The 18290-nt window shown below is 49.6% G+C and overlaps 1 protein-coding gene across 2 annotated transcripts; it reads left to right on the top strand.

The window, feature by feature from the left end:
• Nucleotides 1–8146: 8146 nt before the first annotated feature.
• Nucleotides 8147–17672, top strand: TAGAP (T cell activation RhoGTPase activating protein). 2 transcript variants are annotated; one of them, XM_037057422.1, is made up of 10 exons: nucleotides 8147–8222; nucleotides 9050–9134; nucleotides 9228–9281; nucleotides 9602–9668; nucleotides 11011–11177; nucleotides 11890–12051; nucleotides 12613–12722; nucleotides 14117–14312; nucleotides 14900–15017; nucleotides 15609–17672. In XM_037057422.1, exons 2-10 carry the CDS (start codon nucleotides 9108–9110, stop codon nucleotides 16856–16858), a joined length of 2151 nt encoding a protein of 716 aa, XP_036913317.1. In that variant the 5' UTR covers nucleotides 8147–8222; nucleotides 9050–9107; the 3' UTR covers nucleotides 16859–17672. The 2 variants fall into 2 exon arrangements, with proteins under 2 accessions (XP_036913317.1, XP_036913250.1); XM_037057355.1 differs by lacking the exon at nucleotides 8147–8222 and adding an exon at nucleotides 8312–8438.
• Nucleotides 17673–18290: the final 618 nt, after the last annotated feature.

The raw sequence follows: 18290 nt of genomic DNA, 5'->3' as shown, positions 1-18290 counted from the left end.
GGCCGCACAGTAAGGCACCTTTACCATTGAAGGGTCTCAGAAACGATTCATTGACTGAGTGAATATGAATCATCTCAGAACTCAGTTTACAGGAGTCCCCCACTCAATTGCTGGAGCCCTCAAAGAAAGGCGTTCTTTTCTGGGACGTGTGGATGTCCTCCTCGAAGTGTCGGATGCTCTACCCTTCGGTTTTGCGTCTGAAAATTACTGCACATGGAGTTTGCATCCCCAGGTGCCGATTTTTGAAAGCACCTACCAGGGACTGTTTTGTATTTTATACCTCTACAGTCTGCATTCAACGCCATCGTCATGACCACACTGAAAAACCACACTGGGCCTCAATGTGAGCAATAGTGGACCAGCAGCTCACCAAACTGCTCTAAAATAAAGGCTCTAACTGGGGAAGCTATTAAATCAGTGGTTTTAAACAAATTCGGTACTGACCTCGCGGCACACGTGCGAAAGTGACGAGAACACTGATGGAGCGCCTGTTTGTTTCAGGCACCCGTTTCTGAGAGACAACCAGCCCAAAACTCAGTCTCATGAAGCAGCGACTTCTGGTTTCCCCGATTCTATTGGCTGAGCAGCCCCTCTGCGGGTTTCACTTGGGCTCCCTTGGGTGACCATGTTGTGCTAGAGCGTCACCGAGGTCTGGGACTGGACCCCTGGCCTCTGCTCCTCATGGCCATCTCAGGGCTGCATTGCAGGTAGCCACGGGGGAAGGCCCAGCGCTCACACGACATCCCTTGCACTGCGATCCACAGGTCAGAGCAAGTTAGGAAACCAGCCCAGCTCCAAAGAGTGGGGAAGTAGACCCCACGTCTCCATGGGAGCGAAGCATTTCTGACTCCGTGGACACAACCCCGAGATCGCAGCAGGTCCAGACTCAGGACAGCTCTCTCCCTTCGTGTGCGAGCCAACGAGGTGTTTGACTGGCGCTCACCTGTGGAAGGAGACTGAGCCCCGGGCTCCCACCTTGGTCAAGACCTGCTGCTGCTGAGAGTGTCTGGTGTCTACAGTCACGGAATTAATAGATGTTTGCCGGGGGGGGCGGGAAGACTATTGCTAAGACTCTTGGTTCCCAGGTTTGGCTGCATACCGAAGTTCTCCGTGGGCTTTTCAAACCTGCCCCTCTCTGAAGCCCACCTCCAGTGACTACAGTTTCACCGGTGTGGGATGTGGTCCAGGGGTTGGGAATTTTTAAAAGCTCCCCAGAGCTTCTGATGTGCAGCCGAGTGTGCAAAGGGCTGGTGCTTACACCTGAAACTTCCTTTCCTCGTTAGGCAAGAAATATTCCACTAGCACTTAATTCTCCTACCATTGGTGATATGCACCTGAAGGGACAGTGTTACACACCGGACGTGCACACACACCCTCGGCTTGTTCTGGTTGATAGCAATGAAGAAACCTCAGCTTCAAGTGGGGATTTGCAGAAGTGTCTCATGTGAGAAACAAATTCTTAATGAGGAATAGACACACCTGCAGGCAAACAGCCGGCACCACAGTTGGCACCACGGTCCGCAAACGAGTCCGGAAACTTGTGGTCCATCTGGTTCCTCAGCCCAGGGCTGCAGGAAGTGAGTCCCCAACAGGGGAATGCCACACGTATTTGGGGGAGAAATCAGATAGAACTAGCCAGGCCTCTGCTTCATTAGACCTCGGGACCCTGACCGAGTTGAGCCATGCTTGCCTTGTCTCCTCCACTGGGCTCCCTAGGAAAGGCAGTTGGGGTTCTGCAGAACACGGCAGTGTGCCCTGGACTTCCCTGCTGGGAAACTGCGTGGAGCACAGTGCTCTGGAGCAGAGGAGCGTCTAGGTACCTGGTAAAAGAAGAAGCAGGAACTCTGGCTGGGGGTTGTCATTTTACTCATTCTTAAAAATGAGCTTTGGTCAACTTCCTACTGTGGCTCTGGGCCTCGTCTCGGGTGCCAGCATGAACTTCTCCATTGTCAGGGCTGCAGGCTGATCTTGGGGGCAGGGCGTTCGCGGGAAAGTCAGCCAGGTGCCAGGATTGTAGAATAACCCAGTGATTCTAAAAATAGCACTAGGGCCCTGGCTAGTGTAGCTCAGTGGGTTGAGCGCAGGCCTGCGAACGAGAGGATCGCGGTTCGATTCCCAGTCAGGGCACATGCCTGGGTTGCAGGCCAGTTCCCAAAAGGGGACACACCAGAGGCAACCGTACATTGATGTTTCTCTCCCTCTCTCCTTCCCTTCCCCTCGGAAGATAAATAAATAAAAATAAAATAAAAATAGCACTAGGACACCGCCATGCCCAGGACGCCGGGGTAAAATGTGTTCACTCTTCGCTTCTTTGGGGCACCTGAGCAGAAATCTTCCCAGGGAGGTCCCCGGGCAGCTGCCCCCCTTGAGGCCTGGGCGCTTGTCAGGAATGCGCAGTGGCAGGGGGTGAGGCTCTGGGGGTGAGGCGTGCCCCTGGGCCTCTGGGAGCCCTCCAGCTGAGCCTGCCGAGCACCCCTACACAACTGGTTGGGAAGGCCATTTGTTGATTGCTCTTTGAGATTCACTGAGGAGCTCACAAAGATTGCTCTGCAGGGACACAGCTTTGGGCTCAGTGTTGTGGTCAACAGGCGTAAAATCTAAGAAAGTACAAGAATCTTTCAGGTGTGTGTCTCGTAATGCCTGGCGTCCAGCATAATGGTTTATGACCCAGAGGCAGGAGGAGAAAGCTTGTAATCACCTGTCCTGTAGGTAGAGCCCAGGAGTAGTTGGTGCGAAGACACCACCTCAGGGCCTGCTGCCTCCCGTCCAACGCCGGAGGGGCGGGCTGGGCAGCTGTGAATGTCAGTTCTGTGTGCAGACGGCCATTCTCGCACTGCCCAGCGTTTGTTTTTCCTCACTCTCTCAGCCCAAGGTCACTCACCCACTTTCTCTATAGGAGGCTATATTGGGCTTTCCAAGAATCATCTCTTCACCTTGCCCCCCATCCAGTCTTTCTACACGGAAAATTCCAGAAGCTTTATGTTACGCCACAGCCCAGGGCTGGTGCTGGGGTCTCAATCAGAACCAGTCTGGACTGGTGCCTCAGAAAAGCTCTCATTACCAAGAAAAACAATCGCTCCACAGTACAGTCACTAAGGGGTAAGGAACGTGCTGAGTGGCTGGTAGCTGAGCCCGAACTAAAAAGTGCAAATGAGATCAAGCCACTCAATGAGCACAGCCCCCAGTCACGGACCTGCCCATTCAGGCTGGAGGGGCAGAGACCCTTCCTGCCCCTTGGCCCTGCGGGACTGGGCGCCTGCTGGCCTCACTGCCCACCTGTGGCCACACCACCCGAGCACCCAACGCCCCAGAGCCAGGACCAGGGGGCCACGCCCAGGAGGTTTTCTCAGGCGACGCCAAATAAGGCACAGCCTCTGGGAAAGGCCCACGCACATTCAAAATGACAAATACTTTTCTAAAATTTAAACCGGGAGGTAAAACTGCTCTGTATAATTTTTTTCATAAAACAAATGAAAAAAGTACTCAATTTTTTAAAAAAAGTAAACTAGAGGAAAGATATCTTTTAAAGCCATTTAAAAGGCATGAAGCTAACTAAACATGTTCTCATAGTTTCTACTTTTTTATTTAGATTTTTTTACAAATGCCACACATGAATTTTGTAGACTGCTAACAAGGAACCTCAGTTTTCATAATTTTCTCTTTAAAAAAATCTGTTGAATTATATTGTAGTTAAGTGATTTTAAGGGGTACTTTTTGACACGGTGTTTGTGTGTGTGTGTGTGTGTGTGTGTGTGTGATGTGCAATATTTTGGGCCAAAATATCATTAGAAAGGAATAATTCTTTAGTTCTTAAAGTGAAAGATGTACGTTGGCACATTGTCCCCGACGCTGTTGCCCCTTGGCCATCCGTTTACAGATTCTAATCGCCTGATGGCAGGATGTTTTATTTCCAATTCTTCATCTTGATCTCAGTAAGTGGGGAAGGCAGTTTTAAAAGAACATTTTGGTCTAGCCTTTCTAATTTTCCAGCCAGCTTTCCCAAAACACAGAAGTCTTCAAATATTATTTTCTGCAACTTTGTATTTGTATTCCAATACAAAGATAAATTAATTATCTCAAAGATCTGAGAGGCAGGTTTTAATGCGCCCCACTGCAGAAATGCAGGCTCTGTGGGCACAGGGCACAAGAACCCTGGGAGACACAAGGACACTGCAGTGTTTCTGGGGTGCTGTGGTCCCGGCAAACCCGGAGAAGTTTGGGTAACCCTCACGCAGCAGTGTGAGTTCGAGTTTGGCTGGAGGACAGCCCCTGTCCTGCCAGGAAGGAAGAAATGGCCTTCGAGGATGTGGACCAGACTTACTATACCCCAAACCGAGTCCCCACCTGCCCTCTCCCGGGGACAGCCTCCGTGAGCCCTGGGCTCGGAGAGTCGGAAAGTCTCTTTCGGTCCGCCACCACACCCCAGAGACTTTCCTCGAAGTTTCTCAGAGGGCAGGCAGGAGAGGAGTTTGTTTCACTGCTGATTCACTAGGACCAATGTCACCATACAAAAAGGATTTGGCAGGTTCCCGAATCCCATGTTTGATACAAGGACAGCAGCGAGTTCGTCTGATCCAAACTGGTGAGGACAGCAGTGAGTTCTAGGCAGAGTAAGGCCACGCCTTGGGCCTAGGTTGACTCCACTGCCCCCTCGGTGCTTTATTCTAGGCCCCGGTTTCCAGGCCTCTGCCGCCACCCAGCCTGGGCCTGGGAAACAGACGTCCCAGCCCCCAGGGGCAGGTGGAGCTAGAGGATCCCTGACGGGAACACCAGGGGCTTTCCTCCTCCAGGAAGAGGGTGGAGCTCAAGGCTGTGGACCGAGGAGGGGGGCAGATGGGCAGGTCACGGGCAGAAGGTACTGCCTGGGACTCAGGATGCAAAAACCTGTCGTCTCAAGCAGGTCTCACATGAGGCCTCCTTACTTTGGGCCAAACTAGAGAGTCCAAGAGCCAAATCCTAAAGCCTGATAGTAACACAAGTCTGCTGAGGATGTGGGCAAGGATGGAGGGTTCCTCCCACCCTTCCCACCCCAGTGACACACATGTGCCTGATGCCCTGCTTTACCCCGTAGTGACAAACACTCCTGCTCTTGTCCAGGAGACGGCGTGCAAGTGTGCTCTGTCCCCGCCACCCCATGCCACAGTGGGAGCCACGAGCCGGACACACAGCACGAAGGATGGGCACTGTCCCCTCAGTCGGCCACCTGGGCAGCTGCTGAGGGAGGCTGTCCACCAGTTTCAAAACTTACTGACTGATGAGGTGATAACTGTTCAGCTCCCCCAGGGGCGCCAAGCAGGGAACTTCCTTCCACAACTTCCCATCAGAGGGCTCGTCTACAAGAATAGCCCAAAGACGTTCCTGCTTTAAAAAGCGACCGAGCCCTGGCTTACTCCTTTCTGTTGTGTCTACTAATGACTTCCAAACCCAGAGAACGTGGCCCCTCCCTCCCTTGCTAAAGCAGGTGTGGTAGGTTGAAAGAAGAATACACGCCAGTGGAAAATGCTAACCTGTCTGGGTGACGGGGTTTGCAGGTCATGAACTTTGCCCTCTGCGTTTCCTAAAGATGATGTAAAGGGTGTTCTGTGTATTGTCGTTCATGAAACCAAAGTTTCAGGACCTCGCACAAAATCTGCCTCTAAGGGTCAAAAAAAAAAAAGACAAAAGAGGGATAAAAACTAGATTAGAGGGAAGTTTTCATTCAATATAATTGATAGCATTTGCATTTCAATCATTTTTTCAAGATGTCCAAAGTTACCACATCATTAACAAACATATCATCTATTACTTTACTTTTCAAAAGAGTTGTTACTGAAACAAATGTTTATGTCTCTTTCTTATTCTATTTTATGACAAATTTAAAGGCATGAACCTCTACCTGAGAAAAACACCTAGCCCCTAACAACAATTACATCTTACTTAAAAGTTCAAAAAATTTTAGAATTACATATCCAATGGGAAATGACCCTTTTCTTATATTTGACTGACTTCCTCATTCTTCCACGTTGCCATCTGTCGACAGCTGAGGTTATAGCAAAGGGACGTTGTCCCCAAAAGAACCGAGAAGGGAAGTGACCGCCACGAAGAACCCGAGACCCAGACGCGAGCAGATGGCGGAGGACGCCTCGGTGCCACTGCCCAAAGGCGGCAGGTGGCAGGGCAGTGGACTCAGCTCAGGAAAGGCCTCCACCTTCGTCGCTCCGGGGCGAGTGCAACTGCACAGTCAGACCACACACTGTGAATGTGATTTTCACTGAAAACAGCTTCGGCGATTCCAGTGGAAACGATGGGGAAATGACACAGGGCAAGTGTGTAGGATTTGGTCCACGGTTCTCGAACGTTGTGGTTTCAGGCACGCTCTTTACAAAATCATTGCCAATTCTTAAGAGCTTAACCTATGTAAGTGATAGCTACCAATGTGTACCTTGGAATTAACTAAAGGTGAGAAGATTTTAATGCTAAACAGACACAAGCGTGCATTCCTCCGGCATCAGAGCATCCGCCATGGGCAGCCCTGACATGCCCCCTCTGTGCTCCTGTGAGAACATTTTTAAAGGGCAAAGAGCATCTCGCACTCTTACTAAGGTTGTTATGGCCCCGCGGACCCTCCCGACAGGGCCTCAGGGACCCCCAGGCTCCCAGAATGCACACGGGGGACTGCTGCTATAGAACAAACCTGCAGACCTTTGAGAGCTCCTTCAAGGGCGCCCCCAGCTTGAGCTCGTCAGAAGAGGCAGAAGCTGCAGGCCCTGGTCTCCCCGCCATTCGCCACTAGAGAACAGTTCCATGTTTTTCATGTTTCATTTATCGGAATTCTAGATACATAATCTTCCTTTGAATGTAGAAGTCCATGAAAAAAATAAGCAGTTTTTAAATCACTGATTGAATGTTTATGGCGGGGGACAGTGCATGACAGAAAGAAAAAACCTGAAGGGTTAGAGAAAATACAGTCTTCATTTAAAAAAAGGGGGGGAATATTTCAATTGAAAATTGATGTTTTGATTGTAAGAGCAGTACAAACACTAAGTTTTTTTAGAAGAACCCAGAAAGCATATCAGATGAAAAACTATTCATGAAATACACATTTGCCAAGAGTATATTACAGTGATACACGTACAGTAATGTTTCTAGGTCAATGTATCTATTCAGAAATGATTTCCTGAGCACCCTCTGCGTGCCCATTCCTAGGCTAGGTCCAGCTACACGGCTTCCCTGTCTTTGGGCTTTACAGGCAGACGTGCGCTTTGGGGTCTGGCTGCTCTCACTCAGTGTCTTTTTGGGAGACCCAGCCCCGTTGTCGAACGCATTTTTGGATCACATGTTCTTCCTGCTACCTAACTCTCCCCTGTGTGGGTGCATCACGGTCTGTGTGTCTGTTCTGCTGTCATTTGAGTCATTTGAGAGACAGCCTTTCAGCCACGGGAAAGTCCAAGCACACTCTGCCAGCCAGCAGGAGGGGACCACAGGTGAAATCCATCTCCGTTCTCCTTGAACTTGGTCTGATCGAATGAAGTTTTTGTTTTCCATCCTTGTCAGCCTGAAAGCTGTCCTGTGAATTCAGTGTCAATTTTGATGAGGAGCTGGGGACAGAGAAGAGGTTCCTACGATGACAAGTGCTCTAGGGGACTCTCCACCTAGTTCCCAAAGAAACAGACCTGGCTTTGGGGAGTGGCCATTTCCCTGTCGCACATCCCAGGTGTCCTGGAAGGACAATGTCCTGCACTCAGAGGGTGACGGAGGTAGCAGATGATGGGTGCAAGGGGAGAACACTCAAACAGGATACCAAAAGGGGGGGCAGCTGAAATTACTACTCTAGAAAACAAAGTGATGTTTACATCCAGAATAACCCCCGTTTCTAGTCACACATCCCACCTGTGACATTAGTCAGAGCCTTCACCTGTGGCCATATGTCATCTTTTCCACCCCTAGTAGGTTACAGGTTTTTTTTCCCTTTGAGATGGAAGAAGAAAAAAAGCAAAGAATCGAGCTGCCCTAAAAGGAATGAGGAAGCGGGTGCTCTCTGTTCCGGCCCAGCCCGTGTTGCTCTTTCCGGCCCCGGTCGGTTCTGAGTTGCCGCCCCCTCACTTATAATGCAGGACACGTGAAGTCAGAGCAGTCCAGCTGCTGCTCTCCGCCAGCGGGTCAGCAGCAGCTGCGTCAGGCTGCTTCTCCCGCTTCCCGCAGCTCCCGGAGGAAAAGGCACGCTGGCTGGGGGCCCTCCCAGGGTAAGTGCCATAAACTCACTAGGCANCCGTGTTGCTCTTTCCGGCCCCGGTCGGTTCTGAGTTGCCGCCCCCTCACTTATAATGCAGGACACGTGAAGTCAGAGCAGTCCAGCTGCTGCTCTCCGCCAGTGGGTCAGCAGCAGCTGCGTCAGGCTGCTTCTCCCGCTTCCCGCAGCTCCCGGAGGAAAAGGCACGCTGGCTGGGGGCCCTCCCAGGGTAAGTGCCATAAACTCACTAGGCAGGCACGTCTGGGCCTGTTGGCAGCTAGCAGGTCCCTGGTCTTTCAGCTCAGATCCGAAAGAAAACAACTGTACAGCGGAATATGCAACAGGGTTATAAAGATTCTGAACGCGGGAAGCTTTGCTTCAAGGTGAAGCTGGTACGTGGGGGGCACAGGAATTCGGCGCGTGTTTTCTTTGGCTTGAGTCTGCTTGTAAGGCACATCCTGGGAGCGAGCTTTTTCCTTGTCGGGTTAAATGATCAATGTTTCAAGCGAGAGGCTCTTAATGTAGTACCTGGCACTTAGCAAGCTCTCCGTGCCTCCCCCCAAACATTAGCTGTTACCAGACTTGTTTTTCAAATTATCTCTTGATGTAATAAATGCATCACAACATTTGGCATGGTGACGATATCAGGTTTAACTAAGAAATGTGTGTTCAGAGGCTGTTCTTGGTAGTGTAAGACATCCAGAGACAGGCAACTGTACTCTAAATGAAAACATTTCTGCCCAATAGTTTCAAACTTCGTGTGCTAGCAGAGTGGCCCTGAAATTGGGCAACTTATCATGCATATCCCTCCTGACCCTTCCCCATGTGTTTTCCCCCCAGGCAGAGCCCAGGCCACAGGGGAGTGACATTTGTCACCGGGCAGTCGGCTGAAGTTCTCATGAAGTTGATGAATAGCTGCAATGCCGTAGGTGCCCCTCTGTCCTGCATTCATTCATTAACGCCTGTTTTCTGGACTCAAGTCGAATGGCTGCCTAACTTCATTTTTCTTTCCTTTTAGTCAAAAACACTAAATGCCAGTAATATGGAGACATTAATTGAATGTCAATCAGAGGTAAGAAGGCAATTTTTTTAGAAGTTTTCTTTATCTGCACTGGGAGACAGTGGAAAACTTTCTATGTAGTTGAATACCGTTCAGCTTATTTAGTTATTAGAGTAGAAAATTAATCTTATAAATGCAATCTATTCAACACATCATGGGGATCTATATGAAACAATCAAGACTTTGCTATTAATTCTAGAAGCTAGAAAAAAATCCATGGACTCTATTGACTAATTTTAAACATGAATAAAGTGTTACATGTGTATTTTCTGGGGAAAGACTGGGTAGGTTTCTTCACTCATTATTTTTAACTAAAATAAACATATTTTCAGGGTGACATCAAGGAACATCCTCTGTTGGCATCATGCGAGAGTGAGGATAGCATTTGCCGGCTACTCGGTGAGTTTTGAAAGTACACTGGTCTTTTATGTCAGTGCTGACAACTGGATGTTCTTGGTTTGCAAAACCACAGGACTTTACTCTACTAGGAATTTTTTTTTTTTTAGTGTTCTTTTAAAGACCGCAGAACATTAACACTTAAGTGGCAGGCTGGCTCCAGCTCCCTAGGGCACCAGAGTGCTCAGAGGGTATAGGCCCCTCCCTGCAGCCACCCCCCTCCCAGCTTTTCTGGTGGTTGGGGGTGGGGGGTGACAGACCTCCTGGCTGCTGATGCTTTAATGATCAAAGCGTGCACACACGTGAAGGAGAACGCAATGCCTTTTCCATTTTCTTCCTTTTCTAGTGGAAAGTGAATCTAAGAGCCCAGGTAGCTATCTCCGCTGATATCAAATTCCAAAGAACCCACGGCTCAGTTTTCATTTTTCTCACAGTGCTTCCGATATAACGTAACCCTGACCCAGTGCTCCTGAACTAGGAGGATAGGACACTTCTCTACCCGTCTGCTTCCACTTGCCAGTATAAAATGTATAGAAACGTGCACCAATGCACTCAGAAAATACAGGTTCTATAATTAGGGGAAAAAAGGAGAGGAAGGAGAAAAGAGAAAAAGAAGGAAAATTGTGAGAGGCAGTATTCATTGCACACATGTCTTCAGGACTTTGCAAAGATAGAGCATCTTGGTAAGGCCTACTGATTACTTCCAATTGCCAGGCCTAGGCTCAGGCCCTCCTGCAGCACAGGGGTCTCCCCAACCTGCGGCTGAAACCCCCGGAGGTGACTGCAGACGGGCTGAGTGATGTAGCTCCCTCTAGTGGCCGGCTGGTGCCAGTGTGGCTGCAGAGGTTGAACAGCCAGCCCCATGCTGTTTTCAAAAGGCCCCGTTCAGCAAGTCACTTCCTCTCCTCCTAAGTTCCGTTTTCTTCACTAGTCAAAGGAACAAATTAAAACAATATATTTAACATCAGAGATGTCCACCCCAGTCAGTAAGGTCAACATGTTAAGATGGTTGTTTCTGACCTGCACAGTGAGGCCAATTTTCTGCAGCAGACATCTGGTGAAGGGTGAAAACAGGAAAGGTGGAGACCTTGAAGAACGCTGGTGTTGTTGTTTAGGGGTTGGTTGCCCCGGTAACAATGCAGTTGTTTCTAGGTTGGTTCTTTTGAGATTAAGAGGCACACCCTGTGCCTTCTCAGTTTTTTCAAAAGTGAGAAGTGAAGTGTTTCCCCGACATGGTGCCCCAGAGAGGACACTGTGTGACTGACGATACCCCTGGTCCCTCGTGGGCCTTAGTTTGTCAACATTTTAACTTAAATTTGCTCCTTGCCTCGTTGTCTCATTGCAGAAGTTAAGAAGAGGAAAAAGGTGATCTCCTGGCCCTTTCTCATGAGAAGGCTCTCTCCTTCATCAGATTTCTCTGGGGCTTCAGAGCCAGAGTTGAAGACGTCACTCTTTGATCAGCCCTTGTCCATCGTCTGTGGTGACGACGACACACTCCCCAGGCCCATTCAGGTAGGCACGTGTTTGTCGGTAAACCCACTCCAGCTTTCCGCCAGATGCGAAAAAGCCTCGGGGGTCCGCGTGCCATCCGCCTGCCGAACGTGCCAAGGCCAGGTGTTGGCGCTGCCCCTTTTAGAAAAGGCATCCCTGCCTGCGAGTGCAGCCGGATGACACCTGGCTGCCGCTTATTTGCCCAGGAGCTCAGATCCGTGGTCACTGTATGCTTGACTTTGTAGCATTAAGAATGCTGAAAACATGTGGCTTCTGAAAAATCAACAGCCTGAGACGCAGGGCAGCATACCTGGTGGCAAACCCGCTGTTTGTATGGAACGATTTGCAGGGAGGGAGGCCTGACATAATTTCAGAATGCTGAGAATTAGAGCTTTCCCAACTTACCTCCTCTCAGAAAAAATGGCAGGGTTGAGGGAGGCGTTTGGTAGCAACCGGACCGAAAGGACAAACTGGCATTGGCAGTCACTTGTTTAGACTAACTTAGAGACTATCGTGGCGAACTAGCTCCTCTGGAGAGGATAGTTCATGACAGGTAAAGTTAGCTGCTGTTCCTATGCACAGTTTTAATTCTACAGATTGAGTCCTATACATGTTCCTATCCTGTTTTAGTTCTCCTTCTCCTACCTAAACATGGGTTTTCAGTGTACTGGTAGCAAAGTGTGCCTTCACCCCAAGGATAACCATTTTCTATTCGCCTGCCTTTTCCTTCTAGGATATTCTCGCTATTCTGTGCCTCAAAGGCCCTTCCACCGAAGGGATATTCAGGAAAGCAGCCAATGAGAAAGCCCGCAAAGAGCTCAAGGAGGAGCTGAACTCAGGGGGCGTGGTGGAGCTGCAGAGCCTCCCGGTGCACCTCCTGGCGGCCGTCTTTAAGGTGAGTTCCCAGCTGGCGCCAAACAGCCCGCCAAGGGCTCTAACGCATTCACTCTCTGCATGTGGGAAAGGGCTTTCTCTCTGAAGATCAAAGCAAACCGATCTCTTGGGGTTTAACTTTTCTAGTTAAGCCTCTTCTTTGTTTATATAAACATCTGTGTGTCTGTGATCACAGATTCCAGCAGAGAGCAAGGCATTCAGTTTCCCCACAGTTTTGATGAGAAAGGCACTCGGGTTGTCCTGTGGCCAAGTGCACACCCCTGAGTCTGGTGGAGCCTTGGATGGGAGCCTTACTGTGCCTGTTGTTAGGAAGTTGCTGAGAGACAACGAGAGAGAGAGAGAGAGAGAGAGAGAGAGAGAGAGAGAGAGAGAAGGAGAGAGAGAGAGACTGAGAGGGAGTTAGTTTTCCCAGTGAATAGAATGCAGGAAGGAGGGGACGTCTGTGCCCACGGCCATTGGCAGGATGGGCACAGACTCCCCGAGAGGGAACCAAGTTGAGATAAAGACGCCCCCACCCTGTGGGACACAGACAGGCCCAACCGTGCCTCCCTTCCTCCTCCAGGACTTCCTCAGGGGTATCCCACGGAAGCTGCTGTCCTGGGACCTGTTCGAGGAATGGATGGGCGCCCTGGAGATGCAGGACGAGGAGCACAGGATTGAGGCCCTGAAACTGTGAGTGTCACAGCCACTCCCGGGGGCCTGGCCCACGCATCTCCATCTGTGTACTGACTACGTACTGGTTAGCGTGATTCGTCAAATCTGGAAGGACTAGGGGATCAGAGTGGAACTGTGCATCTACTCCCAGAATAAAAATCAGGAGTTAGCCTGGACATTTACAAAGAGTGTTTTAGTCAAATGAAAGGCAGTACTTTTCCAAAAAGTTGAATGTCAGCTTCTGTACAGATCACAGGAGGCGGGAGAGTCTAAAACTGTAATTCATTCAAGAGGGTGCGAGCCAGAATCATAGAAGAAAGTCTCCAAACAGGCCAGACAGCCAGGGATGGGAATTGGGGGTTAGAATGGTGCCCTGTAGAATGGTGCCCTGCAGGGCAGCCGCCTCCCGTAAAACATCCCCTAAAGCATACAGTAGGACAAATCTGGGAGGGATTATTGTGTTCATAAAATTCCACAGCACATTTCACATTCTTATAATGATCCAAAATGACAACTATATAAAACAAATCCCAGTCACAGCCAAAATAAGTAAATGAAAGTATGACCTGTTAGTGACCAGAGAATCTTAAATGCCTAACTTTAAAACGTCAGCACTTTTGTCAAATCCTATGAAAGCACACCTATATATTGGGAATATCCCACATGGCTAAGTATTTTTAATGAAATATTGAATATTTATAGAATTGAAGGCATTAGAGTGTTCCAAAATGAAAATTATTTTCTACCTGAAGACATAAAGCTCTTTCAGAATAATAACTTCTTATGAAAAATGGAAATGATTCATATATTAGTCACCATTTCATCTTTTGAAAATGTAAGGCTTTAAAAATCAAATTTATTACTTTTTAGTAACAATGTTGCCATTTAAATGCTGCCTTGGCCACAGCTGCGAACATGCGTAATAAACAGATTTCTTCTCCGTAAGGATTTCTCAGAATGGTACAAAAATGCCTCATCTTTGTTTCATGATCACAGTTCAGAAAAAGGGCAAATGTTTGTGTTTAAAAAAATAGTCTTGCGATGTGAGGAATAAAAACACAATCTCCACGGCTGAGTGGTTCCTTAGTAGAACAGTTTTCAAAATGTTAACCTGTGGTACTCCTGGCAGGAGCGAATGCTTCCGAACCTAAGATCTGTATAAATAATAAAAACAGTGTTATTTAGTGTCCTGGTTATAAAGATCAGTTTCTCCAGTCGTCCAGTGTTGTGGTTCACCAGTTTCATTCCATGTCAGTTGCCACTGGAAGTCCAAATGTTTCACAATGTGACTTGTGAAAAGGCACCTTCCTCATTTTAAAGGAAGTCTGAGTTGGCCCGGAAGTTGCAGCTTGCCCCACTGGAACCAGAAGGACCACCGCCTCCTCTAAACTCCTCCCTGTGCTTGGTTCCAGGGTGGCCGACAAGCTGCCCCGGCCCAACCTCCTGCTGCTCAGGCACCTGGTCTCCGTGCTGCACCTGATCAGCAAGAACTCTGAGGTCAGCAAGATGGACGCCAGCAACCTTGCCATCTGCGTTGGTCCCAACATGCTGACCCGGGAGAACGACCAAACCCTGTCCTTCGAGGCCCAGAGAGACTTGAACAACAAGGTGTGTGCCCGTCCCTTTCTAATAAACCCTCAGTATACGATCGCACCATCTGTGAACAAGTCACAGTGATGAAACGTGGCCGAATCCCTCTGACTCGAGGGCGCAGTCACCCTGTGCCATCGGAATGTCCTGTCACACTCCTCTCTGGAACGCAGGTGGTTAACGGAGCCCACGAAGCCTGGGCCACACCCTATGTCAGCCTGCAGCACAGGGTTTGGTGCTGCCGGTTGTCACACCCCAGTCTCTCAGGAGGCCTCTAAGAGTCCTTTCGTTTTTGTCCCTGGAGCCTCTCCCTGCTGTGATGCTGTGGTTGTGTCCAGCCACCCATTTGAGAAGCTCCTTACTTAAGGGAAAAGAACTTTGTTAACTTTAAGGCAAAAGTTTTTAATCCTCAAAGGGAAAAACACATGTCTCAAAGTAACTTTCAGATGATTGCCACTAAATTTTTTGTATGCTCTTTTTGGACACACAGCGTTTCTTCTGCTCCTTTGGGCATCTGCCGAACAGTCGACCCCCACCAAGTCCCCCGTCCCTTAAGAAAAGTGGAGGCGTGTTTAAGCTGATAACCCATTCATTTGTCCTCATAGGTTAAGGCTTTGGTGGAATTCCTCATCGATAACTGCTTTGAAATCTTCGGGGAGATCGTTCCGGCGCATTCCAGCGTCGCTTCCGAGGAGTCCCTGGAGCACGTGGACAGCAGTTCAGGTACCGCACGCAGGGTCCGCTCCTGAGGGTTACGTTCCACTGCGACGTAAAGTATCTCTGGTATTTGGAGCACAGACCCCCTAATGAGAGCAGACTCGTCTGTAGGGAGGTCGCTAAACAGGAACACTTTGCTCTCGAATCTTCCTGCGATACCCTCTCAGGGTGCAGACTTACACCTTCAGGCCGAGTCTGGAGCTTCCCCCCACTACTTGGTGGAGTCTCGAAGTGCTCCTTTGACTGAGTTCACTTCAGCTGGAGGGCTGGGGTAAGAAACGTTTGTTTCCACTAATGGAATGTAGGTCCATTAAAATGGAAATGGACCCAATAAAAGAGCCATTCAAAGGATCCATTTTTAAATTTAAGATCAATACATTTTCAGTGAAATGCTGTTTCCTTTCTCTCTCTCTCATCTCAATATAGTAGCTTTTGAAAGAAACAAAAATTTAATGTGGCAAGTTACTTTCATTTCCAGCCCCAAAGTTGCTCCACCCACTTACCTGGCTGGCACCTGACATAGGTGGGAGAACTGCACTGTAATTTGTTTCTAAAAGAATCCGAATGGAAAGCTCACCTGTCCTTTAACTTCCGCAGACACATCGACCCTGCAGAATGACTCGGCCTACGACAGCAACGACCCCGACGCAGACCCCAGCAGTGCCATGGGCTCTCCCTGCAGGCCGCCCGCGGTGCCCTTGGAGCCCAGAGGCCCGCAGCGCTCCCGGCAGCTGGGCCAGGAGCCCGCAGTCAGCACTGGGGCCAGACTGAAGAGCAGCCTCAGTGAGCTGGACAGGAGGTACTCAGAGCCCAGCATGGCGTCCCTGCAGGGCCACCTCGGGGGCCCGGGAACTGACCCGAAACTGACACGGAGTGAGGATGACTTCAGGCGGGCCCGGCCAGCCTCTCGTCCAGACAGTGAGGACACTGAGGACCCGTTTCCAGAGGAGGTGTTCCCTGCAGTGGAAGGCAGAAACCAGAGGCCACAGGACCTGACAGTGAAGAACTCAGCTCAGGGTTTGGGGACACCACAGGGACCGGCGCCCAAGACCCCCTCCAGTGGCTCTCTGGATGCATCCCTGGACCGCTTGCCCGTGGTTTCCCCTTCCAGTCCCAAAAGAAATTTCTTCACCCAACATCAGTCTTTTACAAAGGCCGATAAAAGCAAGCCCAATAGAGAAATCAAAAAGCATTCCATGTCGTTCTCCTTTGCCTCTCACAAGAAAGGGCTGAGCCGGACCCCCAGCTCGGGCTCTCTCAAGTCCAAGTCCAGGGACCCAGCAGGGAAAGACTTCAAAAAAGAACGCCAGCTTGCTGGGCGCATCATCCAGGAGAGCTTGTCCGAGGCCCACGGCCAGACAGCTCTGGACTTCAGCTCAAGGACCTTCACCCTGTCCGTGGAGGACGTGTTCCACCTGGTGGACCAGCGGCACCCGGGAAGCCCACCGTCCTATCAGGAGGCCGTGCAGGGCCAGGCCCTGGGCCTCGCCGCCTGCGGGAGCCAGACGGTTGGCAGCATGAGGGCCAGGATGCTCAGCCTGGACGCCGGGCTGCCTCCTCACCGACCTTTTCCCCACAGAGGGGACTCGGGAAATCTGTGTGGCCAAGAGCCTCTTGCTGGGCACATACTGTCCCCCAGGACTGGGAGTTGGAAACAGAGCAGAGCTGTCTGTGCTTCTGGGGAAATGACAGGACAAGCGACCGGCGCCGGGAGGCCTGAGCCGCCCCGGCTCAGCACTGTGTCCCTGTGCAGGCAGAAGAGTCAGTGGGAGTACCTGGCGCAGCGTTGCAGTCAGCCAGCCTTTGAGGCTGACCCACTGCCATATGCCAGAGAATCCTACATTTAGGAAGGCAGGCCGACACCACGGCATGGTCGTGGCATCTCTGTGGTGCATGGCTGCACACAGGACTGCTCTCAGACTCAGTTTGCAGAAAGTCGAGAATAAGCTCCCTTCAGAGGTTGTGCAGAGCCCTCCTCAAACATGGCAGCTGCCCAGCGGCCCTTGAGTTGGGTCTGTGTGCACCTGGGTTTGTGCAACAGGTTGTGCATGTGCAAAGTGTGTCTCACCCAAGACACTGAGTGCAAAGGTGTCTATGTAAATATGTATACATATTTGTTCGTGAACTTGGCGTAAACTGCATTGCTCTTCTCCGCCTCCTGGGGCACTTTTCTACCAGTTAGTGTTTAAAATATTGTTTTCTTTTCTCAGTGTTGTCTCAAATGGCAGGCTGATTTTCATGTTCTCCACAAGCTCCATTAAGGGGAAAAGGTATTAAATCTCTGTTAGAAGTTGACTAAGCAGCAGTCTGATAGCTAAGCAACCACAGGAAAAAGAGAGAAACAGACGGCAAGCATTTGCCTACAGAGTTCAGGGTCCGGAATGGTCACGGACATTATGTAGGAACGCCGGTCAAAGAGGAGGCCAGCCTGGGCGAAGTGCTTGCGTAGGTCCTTCAGTCACCTGCTCGGTCCTTGGGGTGGACTAGAGAACATGCGGCACATCGATACCAGCTGATCTGTGGCACTTTGAGTTTCCCTGTAGGTCAGGGACCTCTCCACTGGTGGTGTGGAGGAAATCACTTTATATGCATTGGGTGTTGTACATAAAACTTCAATGTAATCTCACTACAATAAACCGCCCGCCTTTCGCAAAGTAAAAATGTTCATTCTTTACCAACATGTTGCTTCCTTTCCCCCGGTTCACGGAGACCCACCAAGAAAACCACTCACATGTTTGTCCTTTCCACAAGCATGTATAGAGTGTGTGAGTGTGTGTGTGTGTGTGTGTGTGTGTGTGTTTGTGTGTTGTTCTAGACTAGCCGGCAGAGCTGGGGATCTCATGTTTAGGAAAAAAGACAGTCCCTGTGGTTCCGACGTTTGCAAAACCATAAAAATGTATCTGCATTAAGCCATTTTTCCAGCAAATGATCACTCAGAGGCCAGAAAATTGAGTGTGTAAAACAAAGGAATGGGAATATATGACATAGTACAGCAAATATAATGTCTCCTGGCTTTTGTGAATTAACCTTTTTGGTCCTTTTAAAAACCTTATTTCTATAATGCTCCATTTGCCTGATTATTAGCAGAGATAATGGTAGACTGTTTCTCGTCTATTAGAAGTTAAGTACCCATGGTTAAGGCATTTATCCGGCTCTCGGAGACACCTGGAGATTCTCCTTATTTTATCAACTTCTCCCATAAAACGCTGTGTTTTTGATTTGCAAAAGAAGTATTTTTGTGCTGGCTGGCTACCAGATGGTGAAGGCCTACTTTTTCAG

This window comes from Sturnira hondurensis, unplaced genomic scaffold, assembly GCF_014824575.4.
Source record: "Sturnira hondurensis isolate 20B ecotype Veracruz unplaced genomic scaffold, ASM1482457v3 Scaffold0000167, whole genome shotgun sequence".
NCBI lineage: Eukaryota > Metazoa > Chordata > Mammalia > Chiroptera > Phyllostomidae > Sturnira > Sturnira hondurensis.
The sequence above is the reverse complement of the archived record's forward strand: the minus strand, read 5'-3'. Positions and strand labels throughout refer to the sequence as shown.